Source organism: Acomys russatus, chromosome 8 (assembly GCF_903995435.1).
Source record: "Acomys russatus chromosome 8, mAcoRus1.1, whole genome shotgun sequence".
In the NCBI taxonomy this organism is placed as follows: Eukaryota; Metazoa; Chordata; class Mammalia; order Rodentia; family Muridae; genus Acomys; species Acomys russatus.
Genome location: NC_067144.1, coordinates 7,997,488 through 8,014,946, shown reverse-complemented (window position 1 = coordinate 8,014,946; position 17,459 = coordinate 7,997,488). Strand labels below are relative to the sequence as shown.

General features: G+C 45.6%; 1 protein-coding gene across 1 annotated transcript; it reads right to left on the bottom strand.

The window, feature by feature from the left end:
• Positions 1-6,158: 6,158 nt before the first annotated feature.
• Hrg (histidine rich glycoprotein) lies at positions 6,159-16,972 on the bottom strand. The gene is made up of 7 exons (XM_051150770.1): positions 16,727-16,972; positions 14,519-14,623; positions 13,573-13,663; positions 11,836-12,002; positions 10,410-10,490; positions 8,474-8,575; positions 6,159-7,040 (listed from the first exon to the last, which is right to left on the bottom strand). Exons 1-7 carry the CDS (start codon positions 16,940-16,942, stop codon positions 6,243-6,245), a joined length of 1,560 nt encoding a protein of 519 aa, XP_051006727.1. The 5' UTR covers positions 16,943-16,972; the 3' UTR covers positions 6,159-6,242.
• Positions 16,973-17,459: the final 487 nt, after the last annotated feature.

The window sequence follows — 17,459 nt, the reverse complement described above, 5'->3', positions numbered from 1 at the left end:
CTGAGAGCAAATACGACCCTGCTCGCTGTCCAAGCGCGCTTCAGGCGGGAACGTTGCAACACCAGGGCTGTTGACCTGCTCGCCTTGGGAAAGAATGTGAGAGTGCACAGCACATTTCTAAAGCATTGCACAACTTTGTACAGTGACTTAGAGCAGAAACCAATAACAGAGGAGCTAAAACCAACAACCAATTCCCTTATCCTCTTGTGACTTTCCCGGACCAATTACAAAGGTATACATGAACAACCAGGACAAGGTGCAAACATCTCCCACTCAGTACTGCTGAGGGGGTATCGGGTGCATAGAAACTGGCTTCTGTCCGTTCTGGTGAATTCCTGAAAAGAGCAACCGTAGGAACATCAACTGAGTGCTGGGAGCTCCACTCAGGATTCCGGCACGTCTGAAAAACCCTGGGCGTCCTGTCTGGCCTCTGGCTGTGTCAACTTCTCTGCTGGGTTCTATTAGCTTCCGTGCAGAAGGGGGGGGGGGGGGTGCAGCAGCCGCTTTGCAGATAGAAGTGTTTGCCTCACAAGCCTGCTGCTGACAACCTGAGTTTGATGCCTGGAATTGACGCAAAACCTTTGGATGGTGACACACATTTGTAATCCTGGCATTAAATCTTACTTTAAACCGGGAACGTGAAGACAGGAGAATCATGAGGAAGCTCACAGGTTGACAAGCCTGGGGAACGAGAGCAGGAGAAACAAGGGCACCTGTCTTACCCGGGTGGACAGCGAGGCACCCGCTCCTGAGAGCTCTCTGATTTCCACATGTGGGCTGTGGCTTTTGTGTGCCTGCATTCATTCCCATCTTTCTGTCTCTCAGAAATACACCTGATAATAATAATAATAATAATAATAATAATAATAATAATAATAATAATAACAACAACAATAATAAAAAATAATAAAGGAAGGAAAGGAAAGACAGAGGGAAGAAAGGAAGAGAAAGAAAAAAGAAATAAAAGAAAAAAAATCCCAAAGATTGAATTCTGTGCAGTTGTTGGGAATCTCTAGTGTAAGGTGGAGTCTGCCTGAGAGGTCTGGTGGCCTGGAGCAGGGTGCCATCAATGTGGGTTGAATGGTGACCTTACAGTGGCACAGCAGGACCAGGTGCTTCCCTAGAGGATGCCAACCTGGCTCTACTGTGAACTTCTGTGTAACTGTGTCTGCACAGGCATGCGCATATATGCCAGTGTGCTCGTGTTTCATGCTTGGTTGAGTGCATGCCTGTGTCTCCAATGTGCGTATCTGGGTGTGAATGAGTCCTAGTTCATACGTATGCCCATGTGTGCGTGTGAGTCAGAGTCACACAACCTTTTCATCTCAGCTTCTTCACCTGAAGAGTGTGGAAATCATAATATCTTAACGGGCTTGTTTTTATTTTTGTTTTTTTCCCCCCAAAGAAATTCTTTTATTTTAATAAAATTTTAGGTGTAAAGACAGACACTTAAACATTCCTCTAAGTAAAACAGCCCATGGGTTGAAGAAGCAAAAAGAAGAGAGATGGGAATTGGGGGGGGGGAAAGGCAGAGAATGCAGGTCTTTGACTTTAGTCTCCCCAAAGTTATATGTGGAAGTAAAAAGTTTCTACAGTTAGCAGGGTTATATAAATTACATGAGTTGCACTTTTGTAAAAGACAGAATGAAATGTTCTGCACAAAACAAAAGACATGCCTAATCAACATAGCACATTTGTATAAGGCCACCAAAAGTCAGAAACATTAATAACAACAATAAAAAAAGCTTAGGTCTGTGGTAGGCTGAGTAAAGAGTGCAGAGTGGCACTCTAATATGCTCAAGATTGTAAATTACTCTGCAAGAACAGCAACGGCAGGCAGGTTTGTGTAGGAAGTCATGCGCTCCTGGTTGGCACATGATCTACTTTCTAATATGGCAAAACCAACACAGGCATCTGTAAAAGGTCACACGAAACCACTGTATCTACAAGAAAGCACACAAGAAAGCGCAATAGTTAGTGCACATGCACACCCACTCATGTCTGTGACAAAGGTCTAAGAAGGACCGCAGGTCTAAGGCAGGCCACTGGCTTCATTGAGCAAGAGCTGGGAAGCTGTAGCCAAACGAGGCACACCATAACAGGAAGTTATCACCCGGCTAGATGCACTTGCTAAGGCTGGACAAGCAGGTTTAAGGCCATCAAGTCTAAGCAGATATCCAAATCGTTTGAATTTTGTGATTTGTCTTTCAACCTGTGCCCAAAGCCTTCTGGCTTATAAAATCCCCAAAGGGAGAGAAAAAGAAAAAGAAAAAACCACGCAAGTAACCCATACAATGGAGGATCCTATGAAATATAAACAGCATAGAGAGCTGTAACTACGAGGAAATGAGGAAAGCCAGAGCATTTAAAGCCGTACAACTTGCTCACTACTTGTTGGAGCTAGCCCTACACCAGCTGGGCTGCACGGCCAATATGTTGCTGCTACACGTCCTCTGTGTAGGTGCACGTTAACCAAAGCCTCCGTGTGTGTGTGTGTGTGTGTGTGTGTGTGTTCCCATATGGTAACAGCACACACTTCAGTTACAGTACAAAAGTTTCTTTCTTACGGTTTCTAACAGGTGTGGATTTTACTTCTACTTAGTGCAGCTTAATATTTCCTAAGACTGTTTATCAGTGAATCCTTTATAGCATTGATTTTACTACTTCAAGTTTCTCCTACATCAAACTGACCCAGGTAACAAACATGCTATTAAGCAACAGCCATGTTACATCCAATATTTATGGCTGAGATTCATTTTATGAGGCCACTTTCAACCTAAGTGCTGTTTGCAGCATGTGTTTCTCATAACACACATGCATGTACTACACTTGGGTCAAGATCACGGAAAGTACACACTTTAAAATTACAGTTATTCAATGGTGGCATACGCCTTTAATCCCAGCACTTGGGAGGCAGAGACAGGCAGATCTCTGAGTTCGAGGCCAGCCTGGTCTACAGAGTAAGTTCCAGGACAGGCAGGATTACACAAGAGATACCCCGTCTGGGGGCAGGGGTTGGCAGAGTAAATTAGGTATTGGTTTAACCTGTAAAAGCTGATTACTTGGGAAATCCAAGGCTGGTAAGGTTGGTTGCTGTATTGTTCTCAAGAAGGCAGGTTAAACAAACCTGCTGAGTGCACAGTAGGACAGCAGTCTTAGGGCTTATGGATAGTATTAATTCTGTCTGTGATGCCCAGCAAAAGTTCCAGGCTCTTAGAATGTAAGTTTTTTTTTTAAAAATAGTATTTCATCACCATAGATAAGTTTCCAGGAGGAGAGGAAGGAGGAAGAGGAAGAAATGGAGGAGCTGAGGGACGAGAGGGTAGGGAAGTGAATACTACACTGTCATGAAGGACTTGGATCACTGTGGGTGTGTCTAGCAGGGACTCATAACCAGGACAGACAGGGGGCAAGCAATGTGGCTTTGGAGGAGACTGATCAGAGCGCTAATCCGAGTTCTGTGGTTCTAAGATTCAAGGCACGTGATCGGCGAAGGTTGCTTATGTCTGATTATGGTAGCCTATTTATTACACCCAGCCTTACTCCCCCATGAGAGACATCCAGCTATTTCTCAGTTTTTGCATTAAGTGTGCCCAGATGGTTGGATTTTGGCCAACAAAATGGAAACACAAATTATGTACACCACTACCAACCCACCCTTATGGTCCTCCATTCTTTGCCCATGTGAACTGCATACAAAGGACCTAGAAGAAAAATGGAGAGGGGGCAAATGTCACAAGAAGGGAAAAACTGAGGTTGACATTCTGAGTCGCCATGCCCTGGCTCCCATTCAACTGTAATATGAGACATAGTCAGATGGTGTGCCATTAAGGTACTGAGCTGTCCTGGTACAACAGCGGACACATTCTGATACAGTGCCATTACTTTTATGTGAATTGTTGAGGGTTGGCCTTGGTGGCACATGTCTGTAGCCTCAGTGCCTGGGAAAGGCTGAGGCAGGAGGATCTTGAGTTGGAGACCAGCCTGGGCAAGGAACGCCATCGCAAACAAAGTGAAAGGAGAAAGGCAGAGTGAAAAAGAAAAGGAGAGGAAGGAAGGGAGGGAACACTTAGCGGCATGGTTCCCACAGCTTCTGCTAGAATGTAAACAAGCTCCTCACAGGACTGATGCTTTTGTTTGCTTTTTTTTTTTTGAGGCAAGCCCTTTCTGTCATATAGCTCCGGCTGTTCTGGAACTCACTATGTAGATCAGGTTGGCTTCTGCCTTCTGAATGCTGGGACTTTAAGGCATGTGTCACTACACCTGGCTTGTGTCCTGCTTTTAATGCTATTTTTTGTGGGGGGGGGTCTGTAACAACTGCAATAGGATATGAATTAAAATGAACTGGGAGTTTAAAAATATCTATGATTTTCAAGAAGCATTTTCATCAACTCCAGAAATGTCTGTCAAAGTGCTTTATAAATTACACGACAAATGCTTCCGTGGGATAACACTATTTGGGGTTGTTAACTTGAGTTGCTTTATTTGTTCTTGGGTTCCCCCATACCACCACCACCCATTTCTCAACTTCTCACTCAAGCAACTGACCCTGTGTTTATGCTTCTGTAAAAGAATGTGGCTTCGTGGGGGCAGCGTTCAGCTGGCCTCCGTAGAATGGTCACGCTGGTTATGTCTGGCTGGCAAGTGGTCTGAGTGATGGCTGGAACCGGTCAGTGCCTGTGCCCTGCTGGCTGATCAGTACTTAGAGCACCAATGATCACTGTGGAAGGGAGAGAACATCTGAAATTGTATTAACTTGGCTCCAGGTGCTTGAGTTTAGACTGAAAAAAAAGGGGGGCGGCTGGGGGCGGGGGAAGAAGACTGAAGTGCAGGAAGGCGAGCTGTTTAGCACCAAACATAAGTAAGGCGAACTCGTCTGAGACTGGAGAAAAGCCAGCTTGTGGAAAAGAGATGAGGAGGACAGTGGGAGGTGGCGTCTAGGGTTCCTGAGATGCAGAGATCTGCCCTCCCTTCAGGAAGCCTGGGCCAGATCCCAGCAGGGCAGAGCCTTGCAGTGCATCTTGTCCCTTGGTGATCTTCTGGGGACTCCTTCATCCTTAGTTGGACATAGAAGTGGCAGATAAGGCAGCCTCATGGAGAGGTGCGCATAGACCAGTGGTCCTCTGTGTCCACCCAAAGCGGCACCAAGTGAGACTCTAAAACAGCGGTACAAATTGATGAAGGGCGAGGCAGGCTGAAGTGACTCCAGGAAGGGCCAGGGCGAGTCTCCCCTCAGCCCAGCAGAGCGCGCGTGTGAAATGGGGATTGATTGGAACATACGCGATATTTCCCGGACATGAGTTCTTGTTCATGGTTACTCGAAAACTTTCTTTGCAGTAGGTAGCTAGTTTGGTTTGGTTGCTTCATCTTTAGTTTTCCAAGACAGGGTTTCTCTGTGTAGCCCTGGCTGTCTTGAAACTTGCTCTGTAGGGTCAAGGGGGCCTCACACTCATAGAGATCCACCTGCCTCAGCCTCTCGAGTGGTGGGACTGAAGATGTGCACACCACTGCTGCCTGGCCAGCCAGTTTTACTAAATGCTTCACAATTGCATTTAGAGTAGAAATCACTAGGAGACATGGTGAGTCTCCTTTTAAAAATGATCCTGCCTTGGTATGCCCAGGGTGGGGGGTTGGATAAGCATGTCCCCATACGCTCAGATATTTGAACACTGGGTCCCTCTGTTTGTGGTGCCCTCTGGGGATGCTGAGGAGATATGGCTTTGCTGGAGGGATTATGTCACCGGATGCAGCATTTGAGCTTAAAAGCCCCATGTCATGTCTAGTTAGCACTTTCTGCTTTGTGCTTGAGACGTGAGCTCTCAGCTTTCTGCCCTTGCTGCCATTACCTCCCTGCCATGACGGACTTGCATCTCTTTGGAACTGTGAGCTGAAACAAACTCTCTCTTCCCCAAGTCACCTAAAAGGAAGCTAATACACCCAGTTACAGCATAACTGGAAGCAGAGACCCTAGAATCAGGGAGTTAATCCACAAAAGAGAGAAATTCTGAGCATCGGAGATTTGCCTCAACTGAGGCAACATCCAGTGACAGAATTCAACTCTGGTTACGGTATTGGCATCTTTCCTCTCGTTTCCATTTGTCTGTCCCGTGATGGCCTCTTTCCCATACTTTCCTAATGATGAAACCAAAGTTCAAACAGCTATACTTTTCATTTCTTACTGTTTGCATTTTATTTATTCAGAACATTGTCCCCTCCCCCCACCCCCATCAAGGAGTCAGGTTTTATTTTGGAGGCACAGATGCAAAAAACCTGTAAATTTGTGGAAACTCAATCTTGAATTTCCCTGGACATGACTCAGAGGGTGTCTGGGGGAAGGACTGAATCTTTGGTTGTCGGGGATCATTGCAATTTGGCAATGAGAAGCTGGGGAAATTGGCTTCAGGAAGAGCAAGAACTTCACCTATACGTAGTGGAGGGAGTCGGTAGACATATCCGATTTGTCCTTGGTGGAAAGGAAAGAGTCCTTTACCTGGACCCCTTTCTCTTGAGTGGCCATGGGGTGGGCTGTAGCCCCGGTGATACTGACCTTTGTGTTCTTGGCTATTGGGAGGTGGGTCACAGGGTCCGTAGTCATGGAAATCATGTCTATGGGGGCTGTGCCCATAGGGGTGGTGCCCATGGGGGTGGTGTCCATGGGGGTGGTGCCCATGGGGGTGGTGTCCATGGGGATGCTGTCTGTGAAGGTCATGTCCAGGAGGGTGGTGGCTATGGGGGTGGTGCCCATGGGGGTGGTGCCCATGGGGGTGGTGTCTATGAAGATCACGTCCAGGAGGGTGCTGTCCATGAGAAGGATGCTTATTACAGCTGTGATTACGAGGGTGTCTATGAGCCCTGTTGGTACCAAAAGGAGGGAGATGGCTAGGGGGTAGTTGAGTAAGGGATCCTTCTTGAAGTGGTGGTCTCTCTGAGTTGTCTTTTCCTTCCAGTGGAGGTGGGCATCCAAGTCCATACGTCTTAGGATGATGTTTGTCACAAAGAGAATGCTCATGGGTCTTCACGTCACTCATGTTTTTGTGATCCTGGTGAAGACAGAGACATGAATATAATTATGCTAAGATGTTAGATTGAGTTAGGATTGATTTCACAAATTGATTTAAGAAGTAGGACACCAAAAGAGACATTGGATTTTTCTAAATTATTATTTTATGTGTGTTGGGGTTTGCCTGCATGTATATGTCTGTGTACTGTGTGTGTATGTGTGTGTGTGTGTGTGTGTGTGTGTGTGTACAGTATGTGTGAAGGACAGAAGAAGGAGTCAGGTCCTCTGGAACTGGAGCTACAGACAGCTGTGAGCTGCCATGTGGGTGCTTGGAATTGAACCCTGGTTCTCTGTAAGAGCAGCTAGTACTCTTACCTGCTGAGCTGTCTCTCCAGCCCTGGTTCTTACTTTCCTTCTAGCTAAATTACATTTAAAATGTAAAAGAAAACTGTCATTGAATAGCATTATTATGTCCCAAGGGGATCACTATTTTGACAAATGAGAAAGATAATATCAAAGTAAGAGTGGTTCTTTGGATGGATTTTTATGCTGTTTTATGAAAAATTATATTATCCTTATTTTTATCACTTCAACGAAAAGTGATGAGACTCTATCAAAGAATGGTACGTGTCTGTTAAACTAGCATCTTAGGCAGGCATGGTGGCACACACCTTTAATCCCAGCACTCAGGAGGCAGAGGCAGGTGGATCTCTGTGAGTTGGAGACCAGCCTGGTTTACAAACCGAGTTCCAGGATAGTCAGACCTGTTATGCAGAGAAATCTCGTCTCAAAAACCAAACAAACAAAAAATAAAGTAGCATCTTTTGATGGATCTGACATTCCCAACACAGTCCCCATACACATTTCCAGTCACTTAACCTCTAATCCCTCATCTTCAGCTTAAAAACAACAACAACAACAAACAAAACAAAACAAAACAAAAAACCAGGGTCTGTCTCTGTGGCCCAGGCTGGCCTAGAACTAGGCTATTCTTCTATTTCAGCTTCACACATGTTAGAATTACAGTTGTATACAAAGAGACTTTGACTTTTAAAAAAGTGTGAGTGTGGTAGTGTACATAGGCTGCACACCACTGAGTATGTCTTTAATTCAGCCCTTGGGAGCCAAAGGTAGGCAGATCTCTTGAGTTTGAGGCCAGTGTGGTCTACAGAGTGAGTTCCAGGCCAGCCAATGCTGCGTAGTGAGGCTTTGTCTCAAAAAACAAAACAAATAAAAATAAATAAAGTTTATGGACCTATGTTCTTGGTAACAACAAATTTACTCTCTGTTTCTCTGTCTCTGTCTGTTTTCTCTCTCTTCTCTCTCTCTCTCTCTCTCTCTCTCTCACACACACACACACACACACATACACACACACACCCCACATGAGTCAAATGAACCAAATCTCCTATGTGTGAGAAATTATCACTTGGCCTGGTTCTGCTCATGACAAAGGATGCTCAGCCAACCTACCTCAAAGTTGAAGACTTCACAGTTTATATTGGTGTCTTGTGGGGTTTCCAAGTCAGACGCTTCTACACTGTAGGAAAAAACTGCTCTGCAGAATCCAAAGACCTACAAAGGGAGATGCCTGTTAGTGTACACAAGAGGAATATACAGTGAGTGTGTGTGTGTGTGTGTGTGTGTGTGTGTGTGTGTGTGTGTGTGTGGTGCAGGCGTGTGAAGGTTTCTAGCCCAGAAAAGCTTCAAATGAATAAAAGAAAAGGTGCTAGGCCTATAACTCCTGGTGGATTCCTTGCCTCATATGCATGACAGCCAAGCAAACAAGGCAAAGCTAAGGGCAATAGTATCATACACCCCATCATTAGTTTGCCATTGTTCCTAGTCAACACTTGGGTAAAGTACAGGCTCCGCAGTCTTTTTCTCGGGCTTCTGTGCATTTCTTCCATGAGCATTGCACACCTGTATGCAGTACTAGGGACTCATGTCCCTGCTGCTCTTAGTGTTTCTGCACCAAAGCCTGGGTTTCTTGTGCCTGAGAGAATGTGGAACAATGTTGAAGATAGATTTATGTAACTTGACATGCTAGGAAGGACAGAGCCACTGCAAAGATGGGTTTGCTTGGGTCCTGTTAACCTAAGTGTCTGCTAGCCCTAACTGGTTGGCATTCTGTGTTCCAGAAGCCCCTAAACCCATTTGTCAAAGGACATTTCTAGAAAAAGCTATGCATTGAGGCTGTCTGTACAGTTTTGAAGTCAAACAGACCTACATCCATGTGGCTTGAGCATTTACCAGCAGTGGGAAATAAAGTGTACAGAAGTTCTGAAATCCAGTGTTTGCAAATGAGCGTAACACCCAGATTACAAGCGGCATTAGTTATGCGCCGCGAGACTGTTAGCATCGCACTCTCCAGCCTTCATGACTCTGCAGTGGGGTTTTAGCAACTCACAAACAGCGAAGGAGAAGGGATGTCTTGTCTTTTGTGTCTCCTGAGTGGGAATCGACTGGCTCAAGTGGGAAATTTGAGCAGGTGGAACACGACACAGTGAATGTTTCCTCCCTTAAGGCTGGAGAAAGCGAATGGGCCACTAAGGCCCTGGGAAGCCTACAGTTGAGGCCAGAACAGAGGAGCCCCCATTTGCTAACACACTTCCAGCTAGGAGAGCACAGGTGGCTGGTTAAGATTTCAGGTCTCCTCATCCTGGCACAACGGAGCAGACACTTGCATCTCTTCAGCGGGACTGTCGCGAAGCTCAGCAGACAATAATATGCGAGGAGATGCTTTATAAACACCGAGACACCTCATGATTTCGTTAATTTCTCATCACTGTGACCAAACACCAGCTAAGCAAGGAGGAAATATCTGGCATAATTAGTAAGATGACCCATTATCCAACTGATTTGATTAGGGAAGAAGCCCGGCTGGAAAGACCTGAATTTTAACCCAAACTTGGTCGTAAGTCACGATAACACTCTCACTTTGTCATCTGGGATCCCTGCAAGGGTTGATGTGTGCTGTACATGGCCTTAGCATACGCTGGCTACTAGCTCACTAAGCCTTATCACGTGGCCTGGTTCTGCTCATGACAAAGGTTGCTCAGCCAACCTACATCAAAGTTGAAGACTTTTTTTTTTTTCCCCATAGTTGAGGACTGAACCCAGGACCTTGTGCTTGCTAGGCAAGCGCTCTACCACTGAGCTAAATCCCCAAGCCCTAAGCCTTTAGTCTTAATGAATGGGTCTTAGGTGTGTGTGCATATAATATCATGTATATTCTAAAGCCGTTGCCCCGTCTGCAAATCAGTGGGAACACAAGTGCTTGCTTACCCTCTAGGGTGCTGTGAGGGTCGGTAAGTGAACACACGTGTGGGAAACATTTAGAAGAGCCTCTTCAGACAGTGGGCGCTCTCCAAGTGCCTGTTTCACAGGAGGCGCGCGTCATACTTACTGGAGGGTACCTGGGGGAATGCTGTGTGGAACAGTTCCTGACAGAGAATTCCACATAGTAATTGGTTCTTTCCCCTCCTCTCTAGAACAGAGGAATCAACACACAGTTTCAGGAGCAGAGGAAGTGAAGAGGAAAAGCAACAGATACGCACTATACAACATCTTGTAAAGCACCATGGGAAATCAAGCGATGACTACACGTTGTTTTTCCTGTGTTTTCGGCCTGATAAAAAGGTATTGCGTCAGCGACAAGAGATCACCACGTCACAGAAACTGTAACATACAGGCATACGCATAGCAAGGAAACACACCCTCCCTCAACCCCAGATCCTCATTCTTGGGGTGTCGCTGTGACGGCTTCGTTTTGTTTTTTATTTATCTTTTTATGAGTGGGGTGCATCTGTGCCCCCTGTTACATGCAGCATCCCAGGAGGTCGGAAGAGGGGATCAGGTCCTCTGGGAAAAAGAGTTACAGATGGTTGTGAGCCATTATGTGGATCCTGGGAATCCAACCAAGGTTCTCTAGGAGGGCGGCCAGTGCTCTTGACCTGGGAGCCACCTCCCCAGGATCACTGCTACTGGTTTGATGTTTTTTTCCTTACAAGCTTTGTCCACATGTACAAGTATTACAATTAGTTAAATACATCACATACGTGGGCTTATTTGCCATGTATTGTTTGTCAGCCTGCTTCTTCTCTATTGCCAATGCATGGTAGTCCAGAACATTCTTCATTGCACACATTATATGCATCCCATTGCTTGAAACACCGTGCTCTATTTAATTTTCTCTTTTCAAAAATACTTGGCAGGGCTAGGGAGATATTTCAATGGTTAAAAGATTCAAAGGACATGAGTTCAATTCCCAGTACCCACATCAGGAGATGCAATGTTCTTTTCTGGCCTCTAGGGGCATCACTCACACACACACACACACAAACACACACACAGAAACACACACACACACACACACACACACACACAGAAACACTCCTATACATACAAATAAATAAATCTTGAAAATATATCTTCAAGAAAAAAAGCAAATGACAACAGTAACTGGCTGTTCTACACGACAGTCCCGTATAAGTGACACTAGAATTCTCGGTCTATGGGGCACGGACTTTCAGCATCACTTACAATGCTGGTTGTGGTGAGGCTTTTTCTGAGCCTCGGTATTCTACCTTAAGGAGGCTACCACTGCGTGGTTTTTAGTGCTCAGATCATCCAATGATACTCCGGTCTTTCCTTCTTTCCTTTTGATTTTTTTTCCCTGTCGGATAATCATTGTATCCTTATCCCATTCTCTCCTCACTAAGAGAGGTTATAGAAGAGCTGCAGTGAGTTAAAAGGCAGCTTCCCAGGTGCGGCAGGCGTAAAGGGGGTGCTGCTCCGCTCACACCCGCCAGGTTGGTGTAGTGGACACTCACCGCTCTTATAACCCTCTCCATCCGGTCCACTCTGAAAGAGGCAAAGTCGGTATTCTGCCTTTTGTACTTGTCGAGGGCTCTATTGGCTTGTTTTCTGTAGAGCTCAGCATCCTCAAAGAAATCCAAGAGTACAGGACTGTCTTTGGTGTTGCTCAGCGCTGAAGAGACTAGAAGAAGAAGAAGAAAGATGGAGATGCCACAGTGTCAGCGATGGAAGCGGCAATGCTATGCCAGGTCTGAATACAGCGCATGTCAGCGCAGCGAAGAGGATGACACTAGCTTCCTTATTTCAGAAGGACTAACTGAAGGTTACACTAACTTAGCCAGGCATCAGCACGGACACCCAAAATGCTCTTCCCTGCTGCTCTTTGTTGTGACCCTCTACCCATGATGCACTGCCCTGGCCTCAGACTCACAGCATGGCCTCCGGGGTGCTAGGAATACAAGTTTGTACCACCACTCTTTGCTTCTTTCTTTCTGGGTCGTTGACTATGTTCAATCATGCCGAAACCTGCCCTTTTAAAACTAATTCTTGCCAGGTGGTGGTGGTGGTGCACGCCTTTAATCCCAGCACTTGGAAGGCAGAGGCAGGAGGATCTCTGTGGGTTCGAGGCCAGCCTGGTCTACAAAGCAAGTTCAGGGCAGTCAGGTCTGTTACACAGAGAAACCCTGTCTCAAAAACAAACAAACAAACAAACAAACAACAGCAGCAACAACAATAATAACAACAACAACACACACACAAAACACGAATTCCTTTTTGGTTGGTTGGTTGGTTTTTCTTGGTTTTGTTTTGTTTTGCTTTTTTTGAGACAGGGTTTCTCTGTGTAGCCTTGGCTGTCCTGGACTCTCTTTGTAGACCGGGTTGGCCTTGAACTCACAAAGATCTGCCTGCCTCTGCCTCCTGATTGCTGGATTTTAAAGTGTGTGCCATCATTCCCCGCTATTAAGATTAATTCTTTTTGAAAAAATAAATAAGAAAAGTATGGATTCTAGAGCCAACACTGTAGAGATGCAGCTATAGTTAGTTATCTCTTTGTCATGCTCAAGGTGATTCTGAGAACACACCTTGGAATCTTTGCCAGCCCCAATTATTTTATCTCTAAAATAGAAAGTTTCACAATGTTTACTCATAGCCTTGTGTGAGATCAAATGAAATGGCCAGCACTATGTAATACAATATCCCACTACATTGCACACTATAGAGCAGTATAGAACTTTTAACTGTTGAAACCAATTCTTATCACCTGTTAAGTATTTTACAAAGAGTACTCACTCTAATTCTAACAAGGATTCTAAACGAGGAAAGCCTGAAGAGGTTAAGTCACAATTATTTTGGAGATAAAATATTTGGGGCTGGCAGATGTTCAACGGCATGAGCTTGGAGGCAAAACCTAGACGCAGTGAAGACATGATGCCAACTCCACAGCGTGGACTCTGAGCTAAGTGGTAAACGATGAGATTTGAACTCAATCTCAGGCCAGCCTCACCTCAGAGCTAAGTCTCTGGGATAGTGTGTACTGCCTCTTTAGATCCCCATGTCTAATATATTAAATCTCTTTAAGTGAGGTATACCAGATGTAGGCACCTGTCCTCTGTCTATTTTCAGGAGAGTGTGCGCTAATGGAGAACTCAAGGACAGGGCCTTTCTGACAGTCATAATGTTCCATAATGAATACCATTGTATGATCGAGTTCTTAATTTGGAGTCAATTAGCAATTCAGTAGGTGACCTTACCGGAACTCATGGTGCAGTTGTAGCCATTCACTGTAAGATCTTGAGACTTGTTTGAGTGTCTTGTGGCTATAACCTTACATTGTCCAATCACCTGGAAGACAGGAGGATTTTAATCCCTTATGGAGCTACGAGTCCAGCTCATTTATGAGGGAACACAGAAGTCATGTTGTACCATCTCCCTTAACATACATTTGGGGCTTTCTCCATCAGCCTTGTCACAGAGCAGCCTTGGGCTGGTGTGCTACATACCCATTGCTACCCCAAACTCTATGAAAGCACCTGTTTAAGTAGAGTTTGGCCACACCCCAAATATTCTCAAAGAAGACAGCACTACAGCCCCTTGGCGTGTGAACCTCTCACTTCTGGAACTGACATCCTGTGTCTGCTTATTTCTTTGTGCTCCCGCTTGTGACAGGGAGCCTGCCCTCGGTACCCACATCCAACATGCATAGCAAGACCTTACTCTTCACTGCAACTCACCATCACTGCTAATGGGAGCAGTCTTTGTGGCACACAATGCTTCATTGATAAATCCATATACTATGTGGTCCAGAAAGGATGCCAGAGTCTACCTACTCCTACTCTCTCACTTAGGTGATTTGCTCAAGACGCAACGCTGGTGATGCCAACCCTGGAGGCCGCAAGAGTACTATTTAGGGTTAATATCATCTTTATGATTTTTTTTTGAGTTTTTTAAAATATATTTTATTAATTTATTCATATTACATCTCATCCCTTATATCCTCCCACCCTTCCCTCTCTCCCTCCCATTTCCCCTTACTCCCCTCCCCTATGACTGTGACTGAGGGGGACCTCTTCCCCCTGTATATGCTCATAGGGTATTAAGCATCAGCAGCGTCCCCTACACTAGCCTAGCATGTGGCTCCCCTGAGTGAGCAGAGTAGATGGAAGAGCGATAAGGAACAGAGTGGTCCCCGTTACTTACTAATTCAGATGGCCATCTAGAGAGAGGGTGACAGTCATCCTGGGATAGGACCCAACAGTCAGATTCTTGCACATCTAGGACTAAGTAGTAGACGGTGGCATCTCCCTGGGGAGGAGAGGTAAGGAGCAGGTCAGTAGGGTGTGGGAACTCAGAGAGGTTTTGTTCTAGTTTGTTTTTGGGTTTTGTTTATTTTATTTTTAATGATTTGTTTATTCGTATTTTATGTGCATCAGTGTTTTGCCTGCATGGATGCCTGTGTGATGGTGTCAGATCCCCCTGGAACTAGACATACAGATAATTGTAAGCTGCTGTGTGGGTGCTGTGAATTGAACCCAGGTCCTCTGGAGGAGCAGCCAGTGCTCTTCTGAGTCATCTCTCCAGCCTGTGTTTTTTGCTTTGCATAAGAGCAGTTTCTTCCTTTCCCTTCATTCTCCTCCACTCCCCTCTCTTTCTCTCCTCTCTCCTCCCCGTTCTACTTCCTTGTCCCTTGCTCATTCTCCTTCTCTTTCCTTTTTAAGAACAGAATCCTAGGAGGTAAGAAGCCAGGCTGGCTTTGCATGGATCTTTCTGCTTCACACTCCCAAGTGCTGAGATTACAGGCATGCACTACTACGGATCAGGATGTTTCTTCTCTCACCTTTATAAAAAGCTGCCGCCAAATGGCCCATTGGTTTGGGTAGTCGGTGAGAATGCAAGCCTAGAGTTAGAAGTGACACTAGCCACTGCCTTGTCTGGTCTGGGGTTGTGGTCCTGTCCTCTGTTCCTGACCTCTCCTTCCTTTGTTACTCTTGTGTGACCTGTTCTCTTTTCATGATCCCTGTGGAGTTCCCTTGTTCTTCTCACTGGCTTCAGTAATCGTTTGCTTGGCTTCTGGCTATACAAATGTCAGTTGTATGGTCACAGGGGCTCATGCCTTTGATTCCAAAGCTCAGGAGGGTCAAGAGTTCAAGACCAGCCCAAGCTAGCAGCGGCAACAGAACAAAACAAGCAAGGAAAAATATAAATACATCTTGCGATGATCAGGTTTTTTTTCTTTTTGGTTTTTTTTTTTTTTTTTTTTTTTTTTTTAGCTTTGGTTAATCATAAACCAGGGTAAATGGTCTTTCCTTAACATGTCCCTCGTGTCTTGTCTATTCCTGAATCTTGGCCACTGCTTCCGTCTGGTTCTCATTTCCACATTCCCGGGACACATGAACTGCTTCTTATTATGTTCCTGCCTCAGTCTCCTCAATCTCATCGTGTCCCCTCCTCCATCCTTTCTGTACTGCCACTCAGAAGTAGCTCCATGCTCTTTGGTTCTGTGTCCGACAAATGCGGCCAAGGGCTTAGAGTGGGACAGACGGGCATTAAACTGCTCGTTGTCTTAAAGTCCCTGCATTCCTGTTTTCCGCATTTTGTCATGCCTCCCCGCCTCCAGTGCTTTGTGTGTCATCTGCAGTTGTCCGTGGTCTGCCTTCCTGCTCTCAGACGTTCCCCCAGAGGACAATGTACACAAGTGTTGTTGTTACTGTTATAGCTGCAGTGAGAGGGGCCGTGTCTCTCCACTAGTCCCGACTAGCCCATCAAACCCATTCTAAACAACCACATAATCTAAATGAAGACAATAAGCTTGCTTAGCCTCAAGACAAGCCCACGCTCTCTTCCAACCTCATATCCAACTGTGGCCTTCCCAGAGCCCCGGTGGCCTTCCATCATTCCCTACTGGCTTATTCAGCCACTTCACAACACACCTCTTTCTGACCCCCTGCTCTCCTGGAGGAGATGATGTGCTGGGGTACACCTACCCAAATCCCATCTACCCTCCAGAACCCACCAGCACGCTTCTCTTCTTCAAATTGCTCCGATATCCTTGGCACGCACACGACCACAAACTATATCCTATTTTTTACACTTGGACTGTGTGCATTTAGCAGGTTATTATTTCTCTGAGGTGCACAGCTAATTCTAGTTTCCTTTTCAAAGGGCCCAGTGTTCTATGGGCTCAGCATAGTGCTTCTAGGTACTTAGAGACTGATGCATATTAGTGACATCCCAACAGCAAAAATTAGTTAAGAGGCAAATGCAACAATTTAAAGCAAGTCTCAGAAACTAAACAGGAAACCTGACCAAAGCCATTAATTATAAAGAGCTGTCTGCTCAGGGGCTCCAGCTCCCTTTGCCTCTCTCACAGGCTCTCCCAGCTCAGTTCCTCCATTGGCCATTTCTCACCACTCTGTCCAAGTGAGCATCAGAGACTCGCAGCAGGTTGAAAGTATAGCCGTTCCTCCGCCCTTTATTGATCAGGTCTAGAATTTTCTCAGCCGATGACTCAGAATCATTACAGCTGGTGGGACGCAGGGCATGGGAACACTGCAGGGTGACCAGGACCAACACTGCGGTGAGCACCTTCATTGTGCTAACCCATCCTGGGCGTTGGCCCACCATAGCAGAGAATTCTATAGTGACACACACTCAATTGATAAAGGTCTTTATAGATTTTTGTTGTATAACTGGGGATGTTCACCTTGACCCCAGGTTCAAACATCTGTCAACAGTCTGTAAATGATTAGTGTAGAGAAAGTTGAGACATAACACTGATGAGAAGGTAAAACCATCATTTGCCCAAAGTTGGCTATGTGTGGTGGGCAACTGCTTTGGCGTGTGTTTGACCCTAAGCACTTATTGTGGGTGTGGGGATGGAGTTGGGAGTAAGTTTTCTTTTATCTGTCCCAGTTGGGAATCTCTACCATCAGCTGCATATTTATTATGGCACTAAAATTCCTCAGTGGGACACAACTGGATTATCTGAGGGAGCTGAGACACTCAACACCCTTGACCTTTGACTGTCATAGCCTTCAGCTGTGGCTGAGGAATCATATGGGGATTTCTAACCCTGACACTGTTGCTTTCTTAACTGTGTCGTGCTGTAGAAGCCCTTTGTCTTAGTCACTGTTCTATTGCT